General features: G+C 32.7%; 1 protein-coding gene and 1 pseudogene across 1 annotated transcript; one reads left to right on the forward strand and one right to left on the reverse strand.

Moving 5' to 3' along the window:
• The first annotated feature begins 9,485 nt into the window (after positions 1–9,485).
• On the forward strand, positions 9,486–13,029 carry LOC109819085 (Leucine-rich repeat protein kinase family protein). The gene has a single exon (XM_020384673.3). The coding sequence runs from the start codon at positions 10,228–10,230 to the stop codon at positions 12,793–12,795; it is 2,568 nt and encodes an 855-aa protein (XP_020240262.2). The 5' UTR covers positions 9,486–10,227; the 3' UTR covers positions 12,796–13,029.
• Positions 13,030–20,025: 6,996 nt separating this feature from the next.
• LOC145954833 (uncharacterized) lies at positions 20,026–24,700 on the reverse strand (annotated as a pseudogene).
• Between the last annotated feature and the right edge of the window lie 574 nt (positions 24,701–25,274).

Below are 25,274 nucleotides of genomic sequence, written 5' to 3' on the forward strand. Positions count from 1 at the left end.
TTAGCACGTTCATCTATGTTTGTCTTGAGGCATGACATTCTTCGTCTTAATTATACTAGTATTGATTCATCTAGTATTAATTTATTTATTTGTGAGACTGCTAACCTTGTATCTGAACATAAGGAACTACCCTATTATATGTGAAATCTACACGAGGAAGATGTTCATCTCAAGACTTTTTGTTGTTTCTTAAGATAACCGTGGGTTGAGGTCTTTGTAAAGAAAAGTGCATAGTAGAAGGTGGTTCTAACTATTCTCATTGATCTTTAAAAGGCCTCCATGGTGCCCCCATTATAGGAACCTAGTATCTTTGTCGCTGTCACCTAGCAGACACTAGGGTCCATCGTAGTATTTTGAGCCAAAGTAATTTGTTATCACCTTGATTGTGATTTTTGACAATGACCTGCAAGCTCAAGGTCATCACTTGGGTTGGTCGTACATCAATCACTCCCTATGGTTATCCATTCTTGCCCCTAGATGTAGGGGAATTGTTATGTGCAATGGTTTGTGTACATTTTTTTTCAACCAAAGTGTGGAATTTAAACAAACAACAGATATCAAGGCCAAACTAAAACAAACAAAGAAATATTTACAAACAAGATAAAAAGGATAAAAATTTAATTATTGTTTTTATTTTGCTAAATTCATCATTTAATGGGCTTGACCCTCTTTAAGCTTACGCAGTGGAGTTACCATCTGTCGAAACCCAAAAAAAATTTTGATCTAGCCCACAAATGGTTTGGACTTCGTTTTGAAAATCTCATTAGTTTAGGGATGCCCGAGAATTGGATTAATCCTTCACCAAGGGTTTTTGGAAAAGTTCAAAGGAGTCACCACTGATATTTTATTCAAAACATTGGAAAAAGAAAAAGGTTTTCAAAAATTAATAATGGCCTTCATAGCTAGTGTTAGGTTCGGAGGTCGGTTATGCGTGGGGAAGGTATTACGCACCCCACAACGCCCTAATTCAGTACCTTATTATGAATTTAGCATAATAATAAACAATTAAATATTTACCCCTTTTATTATGCACACAATAATTTATATTATATGTTATTTACACGATAAAAACATTTATTATCTACATGATTATTTATTTATTTATTGCATATAAGAAATAAATAAGACAATAAATAAAATAATAAATAAATAATAAATAAAAGAATAAACAAAATATAAATAAAAGAATAAATAGAAGAAAAGAAATTGGAACCTCTAAAGCAAGCCTTTTATAAGAGAATCTTCCTAAATGCGTACGAGGCCGTGTTTTGGTAGCCTTTTGCTCTGCAAAATGCCTCACTATCACTCAGAAATATATATAGAGGGGAGCTATTCAGCTTGAAGTGTGTCCATTCCCTTAGCCAGGGGGTTTCTTATATAGCCATCTTTGAGGCAAAAGCATAAAAGAGTTGTCCGATGTGGGATTTAATCCTTTGGATTTCTTAGAAGTGGGACTAAATCTACAAAAAAAAATAATCTTTTTAGGCACTATGCGGGACCTATAGAGAACTCTTAAATTGTTGGATCGTGCTGGTTTTTTTATGGTACCCTCTTAGTATATTGAACTTTAACATCAACGGTCAGATTGTTGAAATTAAGTCTATAGATACGATCAGAACAAAAACATTGTTCGGTATAAGACTCTTTTTTTAGCTGTTGTGCAGGGCTTCTAAAGAATTCATTAACCATTCGATCATGCTAAATTTTTGATGATATTTTGTCAATGCATTGATCTTTAACTTCAATGGTCGGATCATAAGAATTAGGTCTTTAGCGAGAGATACTATTAGAACAAAAATGTTGTCCTACGTGAAGCTCTTTTCCTTTTTTCCAGAAAGGGGAACGACCATTCCAAAATTGGGAATGGGCCATTCCAAGGTTAAGAACAGTCATTCCACGCCCTAGATTAGAGTTTTAAGTCTTATGGGCCTTCTAGTGTTATCTTGGTTTGTTTAGGTGCTTTATTGAGCCCTCGAGGACTACCCATGTCATCTTAGTGGTCCTTTATCTTTAATGGTAGTAGCCCGGATGAAATTTGGTATCTACAACTGGCAAAAGATTACCTGCTATTGGTAATAGATTAATACTTACAAGTTTTTAATGTTGAAATCTTATTTTCTTTATAAATATAACTCTTTTTGAAAAATAAAAGATATATGAAAGATAAATGATTACATATGATTAGAGAGATCAAAGAAAGGAAAAAAGAAAAACATTTTCAAGATCTAAAATTCATTTTTTAGTGAAGATCAAAACAAATTTTCAAAACAACTTTTCAAGAGAAAGTCTGGAAAAAACAAGAAAGAAACATTTTTCATGTTGAATTGATAAAAAGAATTTCAAGAAGTGAAAGAAACATTTTCTTGAAATATTATCAATTGCTAATTTGAGAAATTTGGTATGATATATGCAATTTGGTAATAAAGTGAAAGAAGGTAATTACTAAAATCAATTTGGATTACAACATCTATTTCGTTGTGTATTAAATATGATAATTTGTATCTTTGATTGGTGTATAATCTGAATGTGATCAGTAAAATTTGTATAAGAAAGAAAAAAAAATAATAAGAAAGTAAGAAAGACCATTTGAAGTTATCTAAGCGAAGATTTTATTCAACCCCCGTTCTAGATTCGTGTTCTACCCAGGACCAACAAACCTCCTATAGAAGCTTGCTAAGACATGAAAGGTGATGAGTCATTATTTTCCTTTATTTATTTATCTTTTTGTACTTATTTTAATTGTTGATTTAGGCTTAATCGCTTATTAATTGCACAGTTTCACTGTTTGGGCTTCATTGCGCCAGTAATTTGAATTTTAATTAATTCCAATTCACTTGGTCTAATTTTTGTCTATTAATTATTTTCAGGTTAATTGTTAAGCATTTTTGGGCTTGGATATTATTTTTTGACTTCAAGAGATCAATCGCCACATCAGCAACATATTTATATTTTTGTTAACCTCATTTTTGTAATTTCGGACCAGACAATTGGCAGGCAGGCCCATTTACGTTTCTAGGGTTTTTAGGACCTAGGAGGGCTGACCATGCAGCCACCACCTGATGTGACCACGTTTTCCATTTGGCTGCTACTTTTTTTTTTTTTGGGTTTTTCTCTCATTTTTGCTTCTGCCTTCACGTTTTCTGTTTTGCTTCTTCTTCCTTTTCACGTTTTGCTTTTCTGCTTGTATTTGAGACTGCATTTACATTTGAATGAATACAAATTGATAGTTTCTTTTTCTTCTTCGTTGTTGACTCTGCATTTTCGTTTTGATGGAAGGCTAAAACCCTTGCAGTTGGCTCCTTGAGCAGATTGTAATCTCTCTCTGAGGTTTTATTCGTATTATGCATCTATGTTCCACTTTCTTCTTCTTCATTGGATTTATGTATTAAAACATTTTCAACATCTGTTCATGCTTAATGAATATGGGTTGCTTGCGTTTAATGCCACATTTTGCTTAATCCTGTGGAGAAGTTCAATGTAGTATACGTTTGCTTAATTCGTGTAGGGAAGTCTTGAGTTAATTTTCGCTTAGTTGGTTAACTCAGATGGAACAAGGATTGATTTGTTGACAGAGAAATCTCTTGTGAACCAGGGATGAGAGAGTTACAATCTTAACAAGGAGTTAATATGTTTTGCTTACTGTTCTACTTTGCATTTTATTGCGTTTAAACTTTGATAAATCTGAACCAAACCCCCCGCCCCACTTCGTGTTTGAACCTTTGACAGAGAAGATTGGTCCTTGGGAGACGACCTAGGAAAGCTTCCTAGTACTACATTTAATTGTTTTTATTTGACCGGGTACGACCTTGATCAAAAGGTCCTAATGTCTCCTACACTCTTAGGGGTGGGCCAATCTTGGATGGCTTTAACCTTTTCGAGATCAACCTTAACTCCCTTTTTGCCAACTATAAACCCCAAAATGCTTATATTTTCTTGACAAAATGTACATTTCTCTAAGTTGGCATAGAGATGGTTGTCCCTAAGAATGATTAAAACATCCTTAAGATGGCCTATGTGTTCATTAAGGCTTTTGTTATAGATAAGGATATCATCAAAATAAATTGCTACAAATCTACTTATACAATCCCTTAGAACATGGTTCATTAACCTCATAAATGTGCTAGAAGCGTTGGTCAAACCAAAAGGCATAACTAACCATTCATACAATCCAAACTTGGTTTTAAAAGTGGTTTTCCATTTATAAGTTTTAACTATAACAAACGAAACTTTTTAGGAAAACTATTTTAGACGAAGAAAACATCATATTTCATCTATAAGACGAAGTACATCAGACGAAGCACACAATCTGACTTAATGCTACATTTATTTCTCATTATGAATTCAGGTTATAAATTGAAAGGGAAAACTTTCTCAGAGACATCAAAAACTTCCAAAAATGGAAAGTCAAATCCTTGTGTCAAAAAGAAAGAGAAAGATCCTGAAAATCATGGAAAAGCATACAAGAACACTAAACATGTCGCACTGTTATAATTCAGCCATTTCTTTTTGCCTTATCTAAACAAAATGATGATAAGTAGTTGCCAAGATTAGATAAGAGAAGAACATCTTCACAAAGCATTAAATACTTGCAACAATGGCTAATTCATTTTCTCTCTCTTTCTTTGATCTCGAAGAGAAGACATATGAAGCATATTGAGAAGTTTTCTCAATGGTCATTTTCTTCCAAGCTACTATATAAGGTATTCTCAATGAAGAACAAAATAAGAAAAAGGGCGGAAGAAAAAGATATACAATAAGAAAGTGACAACTAGAAAATAAAAAGAAAAAACAAAGTGCATACTTGGGTAGTTTCTTGAAGAGACAAGTCAAAGACTACTTAGGTTAAGTAAGAAGTCGCTTGTTGAAAGAATACTTGTATCTTGAAAAAAATAATGGAACTCAATCTGGTTGGATTGAGAATTAAACATACTCTTTGTGTTTGTGATGAACCAATATAAAAAACTTATGCTCCTTTATCTGTTACTTTTTATTACTTCGTATGTCGAAGTCTTTACTACTTCACTACATTTCAAAAGTACGAGTTTTTGATATACACTATTCAACTCTCACTTCTAATGTATATCTTTTTCTCCAACACTAGTTTTTAACCCAACCATATCGAAATCCACTATCTTATGCAAAGATAAAACCATTTTTTTACTAAGTCACTTTTGGCTCAAACCTAAGTATTATTAGACTTGTCTCTTCAAGCAACTACCCAAGTATTCTTTCAACAAAAAGCCTCTACGAGCTTTAAGAATTGAGTATACTTTTATAGTCAAGCCTTTCTAGGCTTTAATAGTCGAGTATTTTTTTTACAATCAAACCTCTATAGGCTCAAACCAACAAGTATTCTTCAATAGCCAAGCCTCTCTTGGCTCAAAGCAATAACACAAAGTTAAAGTCGAGTAAACTAACTATATTGTTTCATTTTACTATCAAGATGTGATATAACCAATTAGGTGCAAAGAATTTTTACAAAAAGAAAGAATATAGTTTTTACAAAAATTAAACCCTCTATTTTTTGTCAGGTTGTCATCTTTTTCTTTCTAAGCGTCAAGCCTTCTTTTATAGTGTTCCAATGAAGATGATCATTGAAAATTCTTGAGCATCTTTCACAGGCTTGCTTCATCTATCTTTATCTTTGTTCCTTATGGAGAGAAGTATCTATTGGTGAATTAAATGATTTCACTAAATAATCACTTCTTATCTGATAAAGGAATCTACTAATCACCTTTTAGGTACAAAAAAAGTGGAGCCATGCACATGTTATTGATTTAGTTATCATACATCATAAATGATATTAATTCAGGGTAAATGTCTTGCAAATGAAGCATTTCATATACTAGACATTCATGTCAAGAAAACACATCGTCTTAGTTTATTCGTCTTACAAAGAGCATTCATTTTATTAGTGGTTTTAAAAACTTTTCTCAAGGAAAATGTCTGTGTTTGTTATTATTAAAACATTATGACTAAAGGATCTAAGATTGTCTTTTGACCTAAAAAGTCACTTTTGGCTCAACCCAAGTATTCTTTTACTTGTTTCTTCAAGCAATTACCCAAGTATTATTTCAACAACGAAGCTTCTCTAGGCTTCAACAACCCAATATTATTTGCAAAAAAAGCCTCTTGAGGCTTCAAGCTATAACATAAAGTTAAAGCTACAAGATCACTTGTTTTGACTTACTTTCAAGACGTGATACAACCAATTTAAGTACAAAGATTAATAGAAAGAATGAAATGAATTTTTACAATCATTATTCTTTTTTTCTTTTTGAGTCTTCAAGATTTTTTATATAGGTGCTTCATGAAGATGACCATTGCAAATCGTTGAGATTCTCTCATAGACTTTCTTCATCTTTCTTTGCCTTTCTTCCTTGTAGAATAAAGTGTTTGTTGGTATATTAATTAAATGTAAGCATTAAATACATTTCACCAAATTGTCACTTATTATCTAATAAAGGAGACTTTTTGTCACCTTTAAGGTATAAAATGAGAGAAATTGTTGCATGTGTCAATTGGAAATGACTTTATTTAAGACTTTGCATGCTTTGAGATATTTGTTGATTCTTTCTTTAATAGAAAACAAATCTCCATTCTTTTTTGAAGTTCAAATACCAAAAAAGTTTTTAATCCTTTAATTTGTTAAGGCATAACACAAACAAAGATGATTTGATTATCGGATATCATAAATGATAATATTTAATGTATTTGTCTTAAACAAACGGAGTGGTTCCTCTAAAAGAATACACGTCATCATAATCAATCATTTATTTAATTTCATCTTTCTATGTGATTTGAAAATTATTTTTTAACAAAAATGTTCAAGTTTGTTAGCATCAAAACTTATATTTTGAGGGATCTAATATTATCTTTTGATCTAACATTAACTTATAGATAAACTAATTTTAACTAATGAAGAAGCTTATTTATTTTCCATCATAATTTACTCTCCTAAAAGTTCTTTTAAAAACGTTTACACAAATATACCCTTAATATAATATGAACCTATTATATACTAAAGTGATTTAACCTATTTTCATCATTCCCTTACTTAAATAAAATTATCTATTAATACTTTAAAAAAATAATTTTTTTCACAAGTTAAAAATAACTTATTCATAAATTAAAATCGTTTTTTAAAAGAAGCTAAAATTATTTACTTACTTTAAAAGATTTGTTTAAACTTGCACAAGTTCTTTTTCATTTACCAATAAAAAAGAAACATTTTGTTTATTTTTTCTACAAATATTCTTAAAAATTTATCTAAACTAATTAAATATATCTCTCATCTTTGTCACCTTCTTTTATACATACTGTCAATGACGGATCCATGACAATTGTGGGGGCAATTGCCCCCACTAAAGTTTAGTTCATTTTCTTTTTTATATTAAATATTAATTATTTTATAAAATATATATTATTAATTATATTTTAATTATCTTATTATATTTAATATAATAAAATATATTGATATTTTATTTTATTATTTAATTACTTTCACTCTATGATAAAATTATTTTAATTTTTTATGAGAAAATTTACTTATTTTAAAAGTAAGTCTTGATAGATTTACTTTTTTTAATAACTAATGTTTTATATCAATTTTTTAAAAATTCAACTATTAAATTAAAAACTTTTAATATATAGATCAAGTTTATAAATTTTTTAAAAATTAAAAATCATATAATACTTTATTAGATAGATCCAAAATAACATAAAATATTTTTTTATGATTATTTATTAATTTAAATTAATAAAACGGGGTATTAAATAATTTTTAATTTTTTATAATTTTTATAAATTTGATCTATACATTAAAGACTTTTAATTGAACGGTTAAATACTTGATGTAAAACATGAATTATTGAGTGGAGTAAGTTTATCGAAATTTACTCTTGAAATAAGTAGATTCCTTATTATTTTTTATTATTATAATAAAATATATTTTTTGACTAAAAATTTATTACTTCTTTACTCATTAAACGTGTCATAATTTAGTTTACTGATGTATGTTATTTATCAATTTTTATTTTATTTTTTAACCATTTGATCATGTATTTGCATATTGTATGTTGGTAGAAGATGATCCATATTAAGAGGAATGCGAATAATTGTTACACAGTTTTTTTTTTTAACTTAAACATATTTAAATATAGACATTCATTCTTATAAAAAAAAATAGACATTGCACTCATAAAATATTTTTGTTTTAAATGAGTGTAGAAAGTTAGAAAACTAAAAGAAAATAAATTAATAATTTTTATTTTTATCCTATTAATTTTTAACATTTTATTCCTCTAATATTAAATAAGTCACAAAAAATTATAAAATGACACTTAAATATAATCTAAGATAGAAAGAAAAAAAGGAAAAATTATCACTCTATTTATAAGATAATTATAATTTATTAAAATAAGGTATTTTAATTTTTTTTATCATAAAATATATTTTTCAAAAAATTATTAATTTTTTTTAGTAAAAATGATAGAATATTTTATTGTCTCCACTTAACAAATTTTCTGTATCCGTCACTGCAAATTCTCTCTCTCTTTCTCTCTCTCTCTGAAATTTTCTTTTTTCCCTACGTTTTTTTTTTCCAATTTCAGACTTGAACTGATATCGTAGGAGATTATTTACCTACTTCTACATATGACTTGTTGATTATATAGACTTTTTTTTTATCGAAATTATAAAGATGAGACCTAAATTGAAACTTAAAATCTTGTATATATTTCTCCAACTCTCATCATTGAGCCATATTAATAGTCACCTTACTTGGCATACACTTGAACTTGTAATAAGTACTCTTAAAATTTTAACTACAACGTGCATGAGTTTTGCACTATTAGAAGTGAGCTTGTGGCTGTAAAAAGGCAAAACTGAATTAAAAAAAATTATTTTTATAGATAAAATGGCAATCGAAATAATTTTTTTTTTGGAAAAATCAATCGACAAATATTCATATGAAGAACTAAAATGAATCAAATGCTTTTTTCAAGTAAAAAAATAATGTGAGGATTCTTACAGATAAAAAAATAAGTCAAAAATTAATTTATGTATCTTAATTTTTTTTTATAAAAATGTTTTAAACTTTTTTTAGAAATAAAATGTGTTTTTGTATCGCCTTTTTTTATTTATTATTTTGAATGTTACAGATGATGAAAAATGATAATGTTAAATTTGATAAAGATGAAATTCCAATAATAATTTTTTTACTTTGTTTCCAATACTTCTATGGATTGAAATTTGAATTTTGCAAAAATCCGTCAATGTTTCTGATTACTTTTTCTTGTTCATGCAGATTTCATAGGAATAAAATTCTATGCCCTTCACAAGAAGGGCTTGCTTACATATAACTTTTCATTATCTTACTTTGAACATAAAGAAAAAGTAACAGCTAAATGGACCCAAAAAAGGTGATAAATACTCAATGAAGAATCATTGAATACCCACCAACAATTTCTTGATACATTCACCAACCCCATCCTCAACGCTATTCCCATTCAATTCCCTCTCATTTATGAAGCTTAACCCAACCAGACCCCACCTTGTTCTTTACTTTTCCTTACTGGTTCATACTGGCTAGCATGTTACACTGTCTTGCCTCATTCATTCACTGAGTGAAAAAAATAAAATAAAATAAAATAAAAGCCTTCTTTTGATTCTTAGAGATCTAGCTGAGCCCCTACTAAAGTTTCTGCAACAGAGATAAAGAACCAAAGCTTTGAGTTTAAGACAAAGACTATAATAGTTTTCTTCTTGCATTGCATGGTTTCTTTCTTCCTCTTTTATTTTATTTTTTATTTTTTATCTTTCTTTTGTCGGTCTTCAGGGATCTCCAAATCCAGACAAACAAAGGGTCTCTCGCATGTTCTTTCGTAAAAGCCCACAACCTTTGTGTTACATCAGAGTCACTTCATTTTCTCAAAAAAATCTTAGTACCGGTAGTTGCAACCCTGTAGCTTAGTTCTTCGACTCGAGTAAATAACATTGTATTTTTATTTTATTTTATTAGTACTTTCCTTTGGATAGAGAAGATCAGTGTGTATTACAGTGTATGGAGATTTGGAATGTAGAAAAACACTGGTTTCTTTCCAAGGAGTCACATCACAACAATCCATTCTCATTCTGGTGTTGAAGTTCTGAGGGGCATTTTCCAAGGTGGAATGTCTATCTAACTAATTTTCTTCATTTGTCAGCACCAGATATCACTCACTCACTATGGGTTTGGGAGTGTTTGGTTCTGTTCTAGTTCTGACACTCTTCTTCAAGCATTTAGCTTCCCAGCAACCAAACACTGATGATTTCTTTGTGTCTGAATTATTGAAGAAGATGGGTTTAGCATCCTCTCAGGTCTACAACTTTTCTGCTTCTGTTTGTTCATGGCAAGGGGTTTCATGTGATGCCAAGAGAGAACATGTTGTTGGGTTAGTCTTTTCTGGCATGGGCCTCAATGGTCCTATTCCAGATACCACCATAGGCAAGCTCAGCAAGCTTCAATCTTTGGACCTTAGCAACAACAAAATCACTGACTTGCCTTCTGATTTCTGGAGTTTTAGCTTCCTCAAGAGCCTTAACCTCTCCTCCAATCAGATTTCTGGCTCATTGACTAACAACATTGGAAACTTTGGTTTGCTAGAAGTGTTTGACTTGTCCAGCAACAATTTCTCTGGGGAAATTCCTGAAGCTATTAGTTCCCTCGTGAGTCTGCAGGTTCTCAAACTTGATCACAACAGATTCGAGCAAAGAATACCTTCAGGGATTCTCAAGTGCAACTCTTTAGTTTCAATCGATCTTTCTTCAAATCAGCTGATTGGGACAGTTCCAGATGGTTTTGGTGCTGCTTTTCCTAATCTTATTACCTTGAACCTTGCTGAGAATAGTATTAATGGCAGTGATTTGGATATTTCTGGATTGAAGTCCATTGTGAGTCTCAACATATCAGGCAATTCCTTTCAGGGTTCTGTGACGAGTTTGTTTCAGGGAAGGCTTGAGGTCATGGACCTCAGCAGAAACCATTTTGAAGGTCACATTTCTCAGGTACATTCCATCGCTAATTACAATTGGTCTCATTTAGTTTATCTGGATTTGTCAGAGAATCAGCTTAGTGGGGATATTTTCCAAACATTGAATGAATCCAAGAATCTAAAGCACCTTAATCTTGCTCTCAATAGATTTACCAGACAGAAATTTCCCAAAATTGAAATGTTCTCAGGTTTGGAATATCTGAACTTGTCCAAAACTAGTCTGATTGGTTACATTCCAGCTGAAATCTCACAACTGAGTAATTTGAGTGCACTTGATGTTTCTTTGAATCATCTTATAGGGCAAATCCCTTCACTAAGCAATAAAAACCTCCAAGTTCTGGACCTTTCAAACAACAATTTGAGTGGAGATGTCCCTTCATCAGTCATAGAGAGACTTCCTTTGATGGAGAAATACAACTTCTCTTATAATAACTTAACCTTCTGTGCTTTGGAAATCAAACCAGCTATCCTCCAAACAGCATTCTATGGATCACTGAACAGTTGCCCTATTGCTGCAAACCCAAGTCTCCTAAAAAAAAGAGCCACTCAAAACAAGGGAATGAAGCTAGCTCTGGCATTGACCTTCTCAATGGTCTGCTTGATTGCTGGTCTTTTGCTTCTAGCATTTGGTTGCCTTAAGAAAACAAAACCATGGCCTGTTGTTAAGCAAACTTCGTACAAAGAAGAACACAACATGTCAGGCCCCTTCTCATTCCACACTGATTCAACAACTTGGGTGGCTGATGTTAAGCAAGCAACATCAGTCCCAGTAGTAATCTTTGACAAGCCACTGCTGAATATCACATTTGCAGACCTCTTGGCTGCAACTTCAAATTTTGATAGGGGCACCCTTTTGGCTGAAGGAAAATTTGGTCCTGTTTATAGAGGCTTCCTACCTGGTGGCATTCATGTAGCAGTTAAAGTTCTGGTGGTTGGATCTACTCTGACAGATAAAGAAGCTGCAAGAGAGCTTGAGTATCTTGGTAGAATCAAGCACCCTAATCTTGTTCCTCTAACTGGATATTGTGTAGCTGGAGATCAAAGGATTGCCATATATGACTACATGGAGAATGGAAACTTGCAAAATCTGCTCTATGACTTGCCACTTGGGGTGCTGCAAAGGACAGATGATTGGAGCACAGATACATGGGAAGAACATGACAATGATGGCATTCAAAATGCTGGTTCAGAAGGAGTGCTCACAACATGGAGATTTCGCCACAAAATCGCACTTGGCACTGCTCGAGCATTGGCCTTTCTGCATCATGGATGTTCCCCACCAATCATCCACAGAGATGTCAAAGCTAGCAGTGTCTATTTGGACTACAACTTGGAGCCAAGACTTTCAGATTTTGGGCTGGCTAAGATTTTTGGGAGTGGCTTGGATGAGGAGATTGCACTTTGTTCACCAGGCTATGTTCCACCAGAGTTTTCTCAACCAGACTTTGACACCTCAACTCCGAAATCCGATGTGTACTGTTTTGGAGTTGTTCTCTTTGAGCTACTAACTGGGAAGAAGCCTGCTGGAGATGATTATGCTGATGAGAAAGAATCTACTTTGGTTAGTTGGGTGAGAGGACTAGTGAGAAAGAACAAAGCTTCAAGAGCTATTGATCCGAAAATTCGTGAAACTGGATCAGAGGAGCAAATGGAAGAGGCCCTTAAGATTGGTTATCTTTGCACTGCTGATCTTCCTTCTAAGCGACCAAGCATGCAGCAGATAGTTGGACTTCTCAAAGACATTGAACCTTCTGCTAACTAGCATGATCACAGAGAAATGAGGTTGTTTCTTTTAATTTCATCACTTTGAATTTTGCTACCGGATGAGAGTTTCCCGTGAAAACATGAAACAAATGTAAAGTAGTTGAACTACCATGTTTTGTCACTCTTTTCTTTCTACTGTCAGTCTCTAGAAGGTGGGAAAAAAAAAGTGTTGAATATATTTCACCAGAATTTGATCTTTGAACTAACACGTTATGTTATTGATGTTTTTTCATCCACTTTACTTTCCTTTTGACTTCTTCATGTGTGAAAAACAAAAGCATGCCACTGGAATTGAGTCTGTGTAAAGCTTGATGCTCTTAATGAATAAGTCAGCAGAATGTGATCTTCTCTATGCATATTCGTGTTCACTTGAAGACATTTGTGAAATCACTTGAGAAATATTGCTCGAGTTTTGGGGCCTTCTTCTAAGTTGTATTTAGAAGATACTTTTCAGATTTATTTGTCCTTTATGTTAGAATTTTTTTTTTTTCTCCTATACATTAATTATTATTATTTTTTTTTATCAAAATACCTTTCATTATTTTATAGTTTTTATTCATAAAAAAATAGATGATGTAAATTGTTGAATTTTTTTTCCTGAAAAATTATTTTTTTAAATTTTTTTTACAAAAATGGATCCCCCTCCCTCCCCTTTATTTATCAAACTAGAATCATTCACCGTGCAGGTTCAGAAATTCGGTCCCTGAAAAACCGAATTCTGACCTGCTACAGTTACACCAGTGACTGTCGTGATGATTGTCGAAATTCGGTTACCAGGGAATCGAATTTCGAGCAGCCTTTTTTTTTTATAGATTTTTAATAAATTGAAATTTTTAAAAAATAAGAATTTAAAATTTTTAAAAAAATTAAAAATAAATATAATATTTAAATAAAATTAGTTTGTTATTATTTAAACAAAAAATGTTAATTTATAAATTTAATAAGTTATAAATCTAATAAGTTATAATGTTAATAAATAAGAATTTTATTAAGTTATATTTATAATAAATTATTATTTGAAAAATTATAAATTTAATAAGTTAGTATGTATTATAAATATGTGTTTAAAAATATTAATAATATTTATAATTAAAATATATTTATAATAACTGAATTGAATAAATATTATTTGTATAAGTTAAATATTAGAAGATGAAAAATATATATATTTAAATTAAATTTAATAATTTATAATTTTTATTATTTTAATTTTTAATTTTAGTAAATTAAATTTATAATAAGTTATAATTTATAATAAGCAATATTAATGATTTATAATAACAATATGTAAACAACGAGAAGCTACACAATGTTTTAAGGTTTATTTTGTTTATGTTATTTATACACTATATAGAATTAAATAATTGATATTAGTAGAAAAAAGTGTATATGTTTATTAAATATTATTGATTATGAATTCTTATGATAGAAAAAATAAGAATATAAATACAAAAATAGATAAAAGTTCTTCCATTATACTATTGATGAACATAGAGGGCATTAATAAAAAAAATACCATTAATAAATAGAAAGTAATTAATAAGCAGTCGATAATTACATACATTAATTAACTATCTCCGTAATGGTGGTCAATTCCACAATGAGGGCGACATCTATTACGTGGTGGATTTCTTCGTTGTGGTTCTTACTCTTCAAATCCAAGATGAACTTGCGGAGGATTTGAGGAACTACCAGGTTCATTTGCAAAATCAACCAAAAGAGACTACATATAACTTTGTGCTAAAGATGGAGTTGTAAAATCAACTCCAAATAAGTTTGTAAAAAATTCCTCTAAAGTAGTTGCAAATGAATGTCTTCTATCAATTATGTTTGCTTCAGGCGTGATGTTTGTTAGAGAAAATGATGCAGTCTCGTGATATGATTGTGTGGAAGACGTACCAATATCAAATGATGTGGTAGTTCGTAGCTGATTATAGCTCCTCCTTGGATCTTGTAGTAATGGTGGCACAGATAGGAAATGGATAGAATTGACAATGCACCATTCCATGTATCCTCGTGTGTGACACAATGGGCCTTGCATTGGATGACCCGTTAATGTGAGCTCACGTCTACTGTTCCACACATCTATCCATTGTGCATGTCTTGTGATCCAATTTTCATCCTGTCTTCCTCTCATGACAATTACTTGGAGATCGTCCAAGTTGTTGGTGTTAGAAAAGAATGGCACAATCCAAGAGGGGGGTGAATTGGATTCTATGACCCTTTAAAAATTTTAGAGTATTTTAGATCTTATTTCACTTAAACTTTTCTAAGACTGAATTTTCAAATGAAGCTTCTTTAAAGACTTGTTATAGAAGAATGAATTCTATATGCTTTCTTGATTACAAAAATAATGAGGTTCAAATGTAATGCTTTAATTCAGTTTAAACCACTAATATTCACACACACATGCTAATCAAGAATCATCACTACGTCAAAAACATCAATAGATGGCGCTTATTTTAATGATAGACAGCGCTTAAAAAGCGCTCTCTATTTGAACGATGTCTATTAATAGATAGCGCTTCTAAAAAAGCGCTATCTATGTATATGCAAATAGAAAGCACTTCCTTTTAAGTGCGCTAACTATGTATATGTAAATAGAAAGTACTTCCTTTTAAGTGCGCTATCTATGTCTAAGTACCTACATGACGCTTTTAAAAAGAAGTGCTCTCTATCTTTGAATGTATAGACAGCACTTCCTTTTAAGTGCGCTAACTATGTATATGCAAATAGAAAGCACTTCCTTTTAAGTGCGCTATCTATGTCTAAGTACCTACATGACACTTTTAAAAAGAAGTGCTCTCTATCTTTGAATGTATATGTAACGACCCGCCTTAAGCCATCACATCAATAACCAATATGACAACTAAAATAAAATAATATATAATAAAGAAAATAGAGCAAAAGCCAGCTACGCTAGAGTGTAAGATTTTTTTTTTCATAATATCAAACATAATTATATCAGAGTCATTCTCAGTAAAATTATACAGTAATCCAATAATAACATCATGAAAGTATGATATAAGACACCCTAGGTGCTGGTCAAGCTCTAAGCCTAGCCACTTCTCAAAGCAGCTATCCCAAAAGACTCCTTGCTATCCCAAGGCCTCACACCTGATCTGCTCCCCCACATAGTGAGATCATCACAGTCCAAACCACATGGAAACATGCAAGGGTTAGCACATATAAAACCAACCATAGTACAATAAAATGAAATATCATTAAACAGATATTCATCAACAGTATGTATCCATACCAAGGGAATGACAACATTATACAAGTCATTTCCATGCCAAATATAAACCAATCCAGAATCTAATGTATACACATCCATGCCAATGCATACATATTTTATGATAATAAATAATCCATAAGCAATGTATACAATCAATACCATATGTATACATATTCCACATCCAAAACAAAGTCACACCACTGTATAATCCATGATGTAACCAACACATTCAAACCAAATGTTGGCCTCAACACCATCCAAACCAAGTGTTGATACGGTGAAACATGTCATCAACCCATGTCTCACGCCTAACCTCTCATGGAAAATATACAGTTGGATTACGTCGTCACGTAACCCTGGTGAGGCCACCTCATCCATCGGTATGACTCGGCCTAGACCCATACCGGTAGCAAATAGGATACTTAGAGGGGTACTTCAGAATCCACCTAACATCTGAAGTGGTTTATTATATAATCCTTGGAAAAGTTCCTTATTGGAATCCTCACCATGGGATTCCCAAATTTCATAGTTTTCCAAAGATTATATCCTGATCTCACCAAGAGATCTCCCAATCCATACCATAACCTTACTCCTCTAAGTCCTATTTACTTTTCCAAACCACATACACATAGCATATTCCATAATTATATATACATAACCATAACTATGCCAATTCATTCAATATGATAACATAAATAATTAAATACCCAAAACAATTTTCAACTTAACCAAATTACCCTTTGTGAAATGACAATCTTCACATAAAATAGCATATTAAGAGTTATACTCCTCCTATCATGCTCATAATTATCTCATATGGAAGATAAGAAGATTTCCTACAACTCTTATGAAGACATCAAGTCATAATTCCATCATCCAGTTTGTTAAAAATTCTAAAAACCGCAACAGCTATAACCAATGCTGACAGCTTGACCCCTGTCCACTAAAATAGTAATATCTGGAGTTCTAGACCTCCTTTTTGGGTGATTCCAACGCCATTGGAAATCTAACATCCAAGGCTACAACTTTCATGAAGACCTCAAAACCAAAATTCTCACGCCCGTCTCACTAATATTCCTCCCGGCGAAAAACTCAAACAGAGACCTCGGTTTTTAAATTGAGCCCGGCGCGACTTGCCTCGCGCCCGGCGTGATTTTGCAATGATGGTCTCTGATGAATTCAAGCCCGGCGCGAAGAACTGAGCCCGGCGCACTAGTGACCAGAAACCCTCGAAAACCTCAAAAATTCCTTCCAATCATGAATCCAATCCAAAATATACGAGTTTGAACCATTACAAAGCATAAACACTATCCAAAAACAACATTTTAAGCAATAAAATCAAGTATTAACCATTATACCATAGAAATCATGAAGAAATCATGAAAACCCTAGCCAAAATCTTTTCCCCTCAATCCAACCTCAATCATGCGTAAAACATGAAATCAATGTGATATTTCAAACCCATACATACCAAATTAAGTCTTATAAGTACTACCCTTACCTTAGAAACCTCAGAAATGCAAGATTTGGACAAAACCCTCAAATTCCCAATTCAAACTTTAATCTCACTTTTCAAGACTTTAGAGACCAAATCTCTTGAAATTCCAGTTGTGAAGATTGATCCTGGCTTGATAAGCTTCCCAAATATGTCCTCAGCTTCCTTCCAGACCAGAGTCCCTCTCTCTACTTTCTCTCTCTAGAAACTGTCTCTGTCTGAAAAATGAAATCCTCCGGTCCTAAGTCCCTATATATAGCCATTTTCCAAAATTTCCAAATTTTACCCTTAGCACCTATTCACCTCAAATATCCTATTTCTTGAAGTATTTCAACTCCTTAAGCTCTAAAACAACCTCAAATTCACTTAGAAAGATCGGATTTATCTTATGTTCCTATCCTTTAATCTCCTATCCATCCTATTCCTTTCCATGCAATACTCACAACTCACCACCATATGAAATGCAACATGTATCAACACACAAACAAACATTACTTTCAGATACATATGCTTGGAATAATGAGTTGCATGCCATAATACTTCACTTAACCAAGATGAGAAGGAAGGTGATCAGTCTTCTTCCCTCTTAGTACCAATTCAGTATAATGGTGTACAATTCATCATTCACCAAATTCATGCACACACATGCCTATATAAACCTTTCATCTCATACTACAAAATCACTATTATGCTTAAACAACTAATCAAAACCACATCAACATACAACATGCACAGAGGTAAGTACATTTCAAATCCACATATCCATAATCCAATCCAAATCCATATAAATAACATATACATACATGCATATATACTAAATAGCTTGGTATTTCCATGGTGTTACAGTATAGATAGCACTTTATGTTAAAGCGCGCTTTTTATATTCTAGCCAATAGAAAGCGCTTCCTTATATAAACGCTATCTATATGTTTAATTCTTTTTTTAATAATTTTTTTACATCATTGACACTTGTTGATTTTGCTATGCATACAAAAATAAATCCCAAGACATAGAACTATAACAATCAATAAACAATGTAGCCAAATTTGATTCAAAAATATAATGTATAATGTAATACATCAAAATTAAAAGATTAGTTTATATAAACCTAACATGTATTACATTTAGTTTGTTGCAATAATAATTACATATATCTAAACACAATCAATGCTTGTCCATTACCATGCAACTCCTAGTCTTAGACTCAAATAAAAAAAAAGGAAATGTATATAGACCTAACATATTACATTTAGTTATTTGACATTAGCTCGACAGTAACATAATCAATGCTTGTCCAATATCATGTAGTTCTCTCTCTTAGAATATTCCACAGCCCATTGGTTCTACAAAGAAAAGAAAAATTATAAGTCACCAAGATACAATATAAAATAAAATGTATGAAGATTAAAAAAATAGCATAAAAGAAAAGTGGCATGGCCTAAAAATGCTATAGCAGAACATACTAACCTACAAGCATTTTTTAATGACATATAAACACCAATCTTCTCTAACTTCTGTGATTTGATCATTAGAATATCGTTTCACGCTGCATCTAGGGATGTACTGAAAAAAAAAAAATAAACCAAATGAGATTGTACATAAAAGGAATTATAAGGAACCAATATATTTTATACATCTTTTGGAATTGTCCCCCCTTCACAATAGGTGATAATTTCCTACTAATAATAAGGAACCAATATAAACCAACTGAGATTGTACATAAAAGTGTCAGCCAAAATCGCAAACCAGTTAAAGTCAATAATTTTGGAAAGAAAATTTAAACATATATAATAATTAATATATTATCATTACTACTAATAATATTGTTCTTGAATCAAAATTAGTTATTATCATATTTCATTTTGTTAAATTACTGTTGGCTTTTCAAGGTAACCATACATTTTATCTTGGTAACAAAAATTGGTACACCAATAATTAGGAAAATAGTGATATTTATGATGTGCTATATATTATATTCATAAAATATGAACCAGAATTAAAATAACCTTTTTTATTTATTTATATTAAAGTAGAAATTAAAGTGGTTATTTACTACATTTTTTTTTACGTGTTTTATTTTCTTTATAGGCTGCAGCTGCACGTAAAAATAACTTTAGATAAAGTTAACATGCATGAAACCTTGTATTTATATTCTTTCATACACTTACACGTGGTATAACATGATTTTGGGTGGTGCATATTCTACAAACACGTGGTATTGGAATCATGTTCCCACGAACACGTGTATATCATTAGGTAAGCTTGGATTTGCTTACCCATGTCCTCTCGAACACGTGTATATCAAAAAGGAAGCAAAGTAGTCAACACGCATGCACTCAAAGGAAAGAGCCTACCTCTGTTACAGGCCAATGCAGAGTTACCCACAGCAAAAGTTGAATTTCCTGAGTCTTCCAAGATGCTTTCCACCTCTAAAAAGGTTAAACTATTTGCAAGTTCTGGATTTGAGCTCCAACAGGCTAAACTGCGCCGTTCCGTTTGCGTTGTTCGAGCTTCCCGCGCTGCAGCAGGTGACGCTGTCATTCAACGGGTTTTGGTCGGTGGAGGCTTTACAGTGCAACGGCTAGGTGTAACTGCACATTTACCGGTTGCAACTGAAGAAATCTCAGAAGGGGATACATGTGTATCACTGTGAGAAGATTTTGTTCTAGGTGGTGTCTTTGGAACCGGTGAATTACTTGGAACAGATGGTGTAGACTAGTTGAATAAGCATTTAGCAACATTGGATCCCTGAACTTGTGATTGCCTGAGTATGCAGTTCTCTGATGAAGACTGAATGGCTGAAGGCTGAGCTACAATTGTATTATTGACAACGTTATCAGATTGTTGAGGAGCATTTTGACCTTGGACAGGGATTTTCCTACTAGATGATCTACCACGAGATTTTTTAGCAGCGAGAGGAGCATCCGCAGTTTTAGTATCCTTTCTCTTTTTGTCAGATACATTCACTATTGGTACTGTCGACATGTTTCCACCCTCGGTATTTGAATTGCTAGATTGAGGCACTGATGGTGTGTTCAATTTGTTTTGCACAGAAGTAGGATTCCCTGGATGAGATTTGTAACTAAAAGTTGGTTGAGGAACCGCTACAACCGCTGATTTTGCAGCAAGTGCAGGGAGGTTTCCACTGGCATTGTAAGCAGTCATCACATTATGCATGCCTTGCAACAGCATCTGAACCCGGTTCTTCTCTTGCTCCGTAACGACCCGATCTTGATCCAACATCACCTTCTGCTCCTTCAAGCAGATATATATACTCATCCAGCATCTCACCCAAAGTCAACAAACTCTTCGGTGCCTCGTGAATGGGTGAATTGGATATGAGGGAAGAGGCTTCGTTTCTGAAGGTGGAGCGAGTGGAGGAGAAGTTGTTGTCGTAGAGGTATCTGTCGACAATGAATGCGATCTAAGTGGGAGTGACTTTGCCTTTGCCGAACACCTCTGGCTTTCTGGCTTTGGATTGTTTCCCGCCATTGTTGTTCGAACACCTCTGGCTTTCTTCCTTTTGGGCGGTGGATCTGAGCAACAACGAGATTGGAAGGGTTGTGCCGGTGTTCTTGTCGCTGTTGCCGAGGCTTGCATCGTTGTCGTTGGAGAAGAATAGGCTTGTGGGGATGTTGCCGGTGGAGTATGCGTTGAAGGTGGTTTTTCCCTCAGGTGGAGTGGCGCGGTTGGAGAGGCTTCTGTTGGGGGGAACTACTTATTCGGGGGGATTCCGAGTGCCCTAATGGCACTTGAAGCGGGTGAGGTGAATGTGAGGCTTGTTGATAATTGCTTCTATAGGTGCCTCGTGTTTTCTTCTTTTGTCAGGGTGGGGAATAGAAGTCTTACAAAGAGTAAGAGATTTAACCACTTCATTCCCTTGTACATATATTTGATAATATAGGAGGCAAAGCTTCTTCTTTTTTTTGTTTTTTTTTTTGCATTTGTGTCTTGTGATTAATTGAATGTTTTTTTGTAAAATATGCAGATTACCAATCACTACAACCCTATGAACCAAGCCCCTTCTTATTCGGTGGCACAGTGGTAAGTATAAAAGGTTACAGAAAGAATGCAATAATAGTAAGTGTAAAAGGTTACAAAACCAGAAATTCGAATGCAATAAAGCAGAGATAATCTTGTCTAATTATTAAAATTTCAAAACAACACAAATCCATCATACATCATTCGCAGCAAACTCGCAACTAAAAACAAAAATAGTAAATATAAAAATAAAAAATAAATGCAATATTTGACTAAAAGAAGGTAATCGCATATACAAGAACTAACCTTTTTTATTTCTTATAAGAAGAAACGAACGTAACTTCAATGAATCTTGCAAAAAGTCTAGTCAAGGATGAATCTTGCAAAAAAAAAACCCTAGATTTTTTCATGGAAGAGATTAGCATCTTAAAATTTGTCATAAATTAACGTCTTCATCACGTAATTTGTCACGGTGCATTGCATTCATCTATTGATCAAAGAAAATTGATTAAAGAAAAAGTACAGAAAGAAAAGAAACAAAATTTAATATTTGTTTCAAACTTGTATCAAATTTAAGCATTAATGGAAAAAAAATATTCGATAAAGAAACAAAAAAGAAACACCTAATGATAAAAACCTGAAATATGAGTCAATAACGTGATTGCTGAGCGTAACTTGAGATACACTTTACGATCGAACAACAACGATGGTGAAGGAAGATTTCACAATCGGGAGGGATAAAGATGATTATGGCATGAAGGTCGAGAGGGACAGTGAATAAGAAAAGAACCGAGAGGGACAGTGAATAAGAAAAGAACCGAGAGGCTAGAGAATAAGAAAAGAACCGAAAGGCTAGAGATAGTGAATAAAAATCTGAACAGTGAATAACAATTAATGTAAACGTCATCAGGGACCAATTAATAGAAAGTGTAAATAAAAATCTGAACAGTACGTGAATAAAAATCTGAACAGTATAACAATGTGAATGTACGTGAGGGACCAATTAATAGAAAGCGTGAATAAAAATCTGTTCAGATTAATTTTTTTAATAAAAAGCGTGAGGGACCAATAGAAAGCGTTTTTTTTAATAATTGCTTTGTTTTTATTTATTTACAAAACTTATTTTTCAATGAGCGCCATAATAATTTTTTAAAAAATAATTAATTTATAAAATTTTATAAATGAAGTTTCTATTCACACGCGCTATCTATTTATTTTCTTTAGAAAGCACTTTTTTAGAAAAGCACTATAACATATTTTTTCTAAATAAAATAACACAAAGAAAGCATTTTTTTATTAAGCGCTCTCTATATAAAACTTTTTATAAAATGTTATAAATAACGCTTCTATTCAAACGCACTATCTATTTATTTTTTTTAGAAAGCACTTTTTTAAAAAAGTGCTATAACATATTTTTTCATAAATAAAATAATACAAAGATAACATTTTTTTTAATAAGCGCTCTCTATATAAAACCTTATTATGGCGCTTATTTAATTAAGCGCTCTTTTAATGTTTTATGTTTTAAAACACAACACTTATTAATTAAGCGCTCTCTAAATAGCGCTATCTAATGCCACTTTTGGTGTAGTGCATCTTCTTTAATGTACAATCAAGATATTACTCAAAGTAAAAGATAAAGGTAGAAGAAGATTGCACAAGTCTTTTATCCTGGTTCAGCCACTCTACATGTGACCTACATCCAGTCCTCAATCAGAACCTGATCAAGATTTGTTCCACTATCTTTATGAAGAAGGTTTACAAGCATACTACACATGCATATACTTCAACACTCAAGATAACCACTTTCTTTACCCCAAGAAAGCACCCCTTGTAGAAACTCACTACAAGAATCCTTACCACTTGAGAAACCCTTCTCAAGATTTTACAAGTATTCACAAAGAATTAAGGAACGAATTCACCTGGAATTCAGAAGCAAATCTTAATCTTCCTCTTTCAAGAATGTGATGATGATGATGATCCTTTCTCAAAGTTTTTCACAAACGTTTTTCTTCTTGGATTCACAAAGAAAACTCTCCAAGATGGTCACAAAGACTCCACAAAAACGCTTTTCTAAATTTGATTCTCAGTTCTAACTCTGTTCTGAAGTTTCTAAAAGTTCAAACTATTTATAAAAGTTTCAGAACCAGATAATCGATTATTTTAAAGAATAATCGATTATTTTTTTCTTCAGGTTTTCTGGAAACCAACCAAGAACAATATAATCGATTATTTTGCTGGATAATCGATTATTCCAGAGAGTTATTTCTGGGATAATCGATTATTTTGCAAATAATCGATTATTGCAACAAGGCATCCTATTTTTCCTGTTGCTGGAATAATCGATTATATTTAATGATAATCGATTATTTTGAGTTAGTTTTCAAAACTTCGTTTTAAGTCTCAAAATAACTTTTTAGTTCTTTTAACTCATCATCATACACTCTCTAATTAGTTTAGATATAGATTTTGCTTATGCACACAGCACACACAACAAATAAAATCATTCAAAACAATTTATACACTAATTCCTATTACATAGCACTTTCTTTGACTTTGTTTTTGTCTTCTAAGTTGTTGTCGTTTGTTGTTGTCTTTGACACATATTTTGTGATCATCAAAACTCCTTTAAGCTTCAGAGATAATCTTGACCTCATCAAGTTCAGGCTCCCCTAAGCTCAACAGTTGGGTGGAGAAGGAACTTCTTGAAAAAACCTAAACTGTAATTTCACTCTACCTGTTTGATGCCATTCAATAATTACAAAGCAAAGGATGGCGATACATGAAGTTCACAGATGTAGATCTCTATAAGCTTCCATGGGTATTGAGGGTTGCAAGTGTTGATATAGGCCCATAAAAACTATAAAAAAAACTTTGTTAATTAAGATAATATGTAAAACAAAATAAAACAATAAATAAATTGAAATTGTGTTATGAACATTTATCTGATTAGCTTGAATGTGGTCAAACATGATTCTGTACCCCCACAACATCGTTGTGAGGTTTGTTTCGAAAGTTTAGGACACTACCCCTGCTCCATCTGCACACGAAAAGGTATGTTGGTGGATTACTGGAAATTGACACAATATATAAGATGCGATACTATGACCAAGACATTAAAAGTGATACCCAACCTCCCATTGTTTTACTCTCAACTTCCATGGCCCTGCACATTTCCCTGTACAACATGGTTAAACAAGCACTCCCCCAACTATATCTTTTACTTCTTCTAAGGTCAGTTAGTAAAGATAAGTGCATAAGATGAACTTTCTGCCTGTTTTGTCAGGCATCAAAACACCTCCAATTAAACATAATAGATATGCCCAAACATGGCCGTGAACTTGTTCCTCTTATGGTTGTTTTAGTAATGGCAAGATGTTGTCTCTAAACGACTTCAGTTTGACCATAGAGCCTGTAACGTAGCAAGTTGTTGTAGAAAGCCCAATATAGGTGATTTAGTAGCCCAGAACGGGCCGTTCCCAATTTAGAACGGGCCGTTCCAAGCTATTAAATTGACCTGTAAGTCGTAGTTGTGAACGGGCTGTTCTAGAGGGAGAACGGGCCGTTCTGGTTGGAGACGGGCCATTCTGGATGGAGAACGGGCCGTTCTGGATGAGTCCCAGAACGGGACATTCTGATTTTAGAATGGGCGTTCTGCATGTGATTTTTGCACATGATGAAGGGGTGCAGAACGGACCGTTCCGGTTTCGGTACAGGCCGTTCTGGCCACTCCAGAATGTCTATAAATAGGGGTTGGGGACAG

This window comes from Cajanus cajan, chromosome 2 (genome assembly GCF_000230855.2).
Source record: "Cajanus cajan strain Asha chromosome 2, NIPB_CcT2T_4, whole genome shotgun sequence".
Classification (NCBI taxonomy): domain Eukaryota; kingdom Viridiplantae; phylum Streptophyta; class Magnoliopsida; order Fabales; family Fabaceae; genus Cajanus; species Cajanus cajan.

Coding starts and splice junctions, on each gene's coding strand:
- LOC109819085 (XM_020384673.3), top strand. CDS start 10,228: ATGGGTTTGGGAGTGTTTGGTTCTGTTCTAGTTCTGACACTCTTCTTC.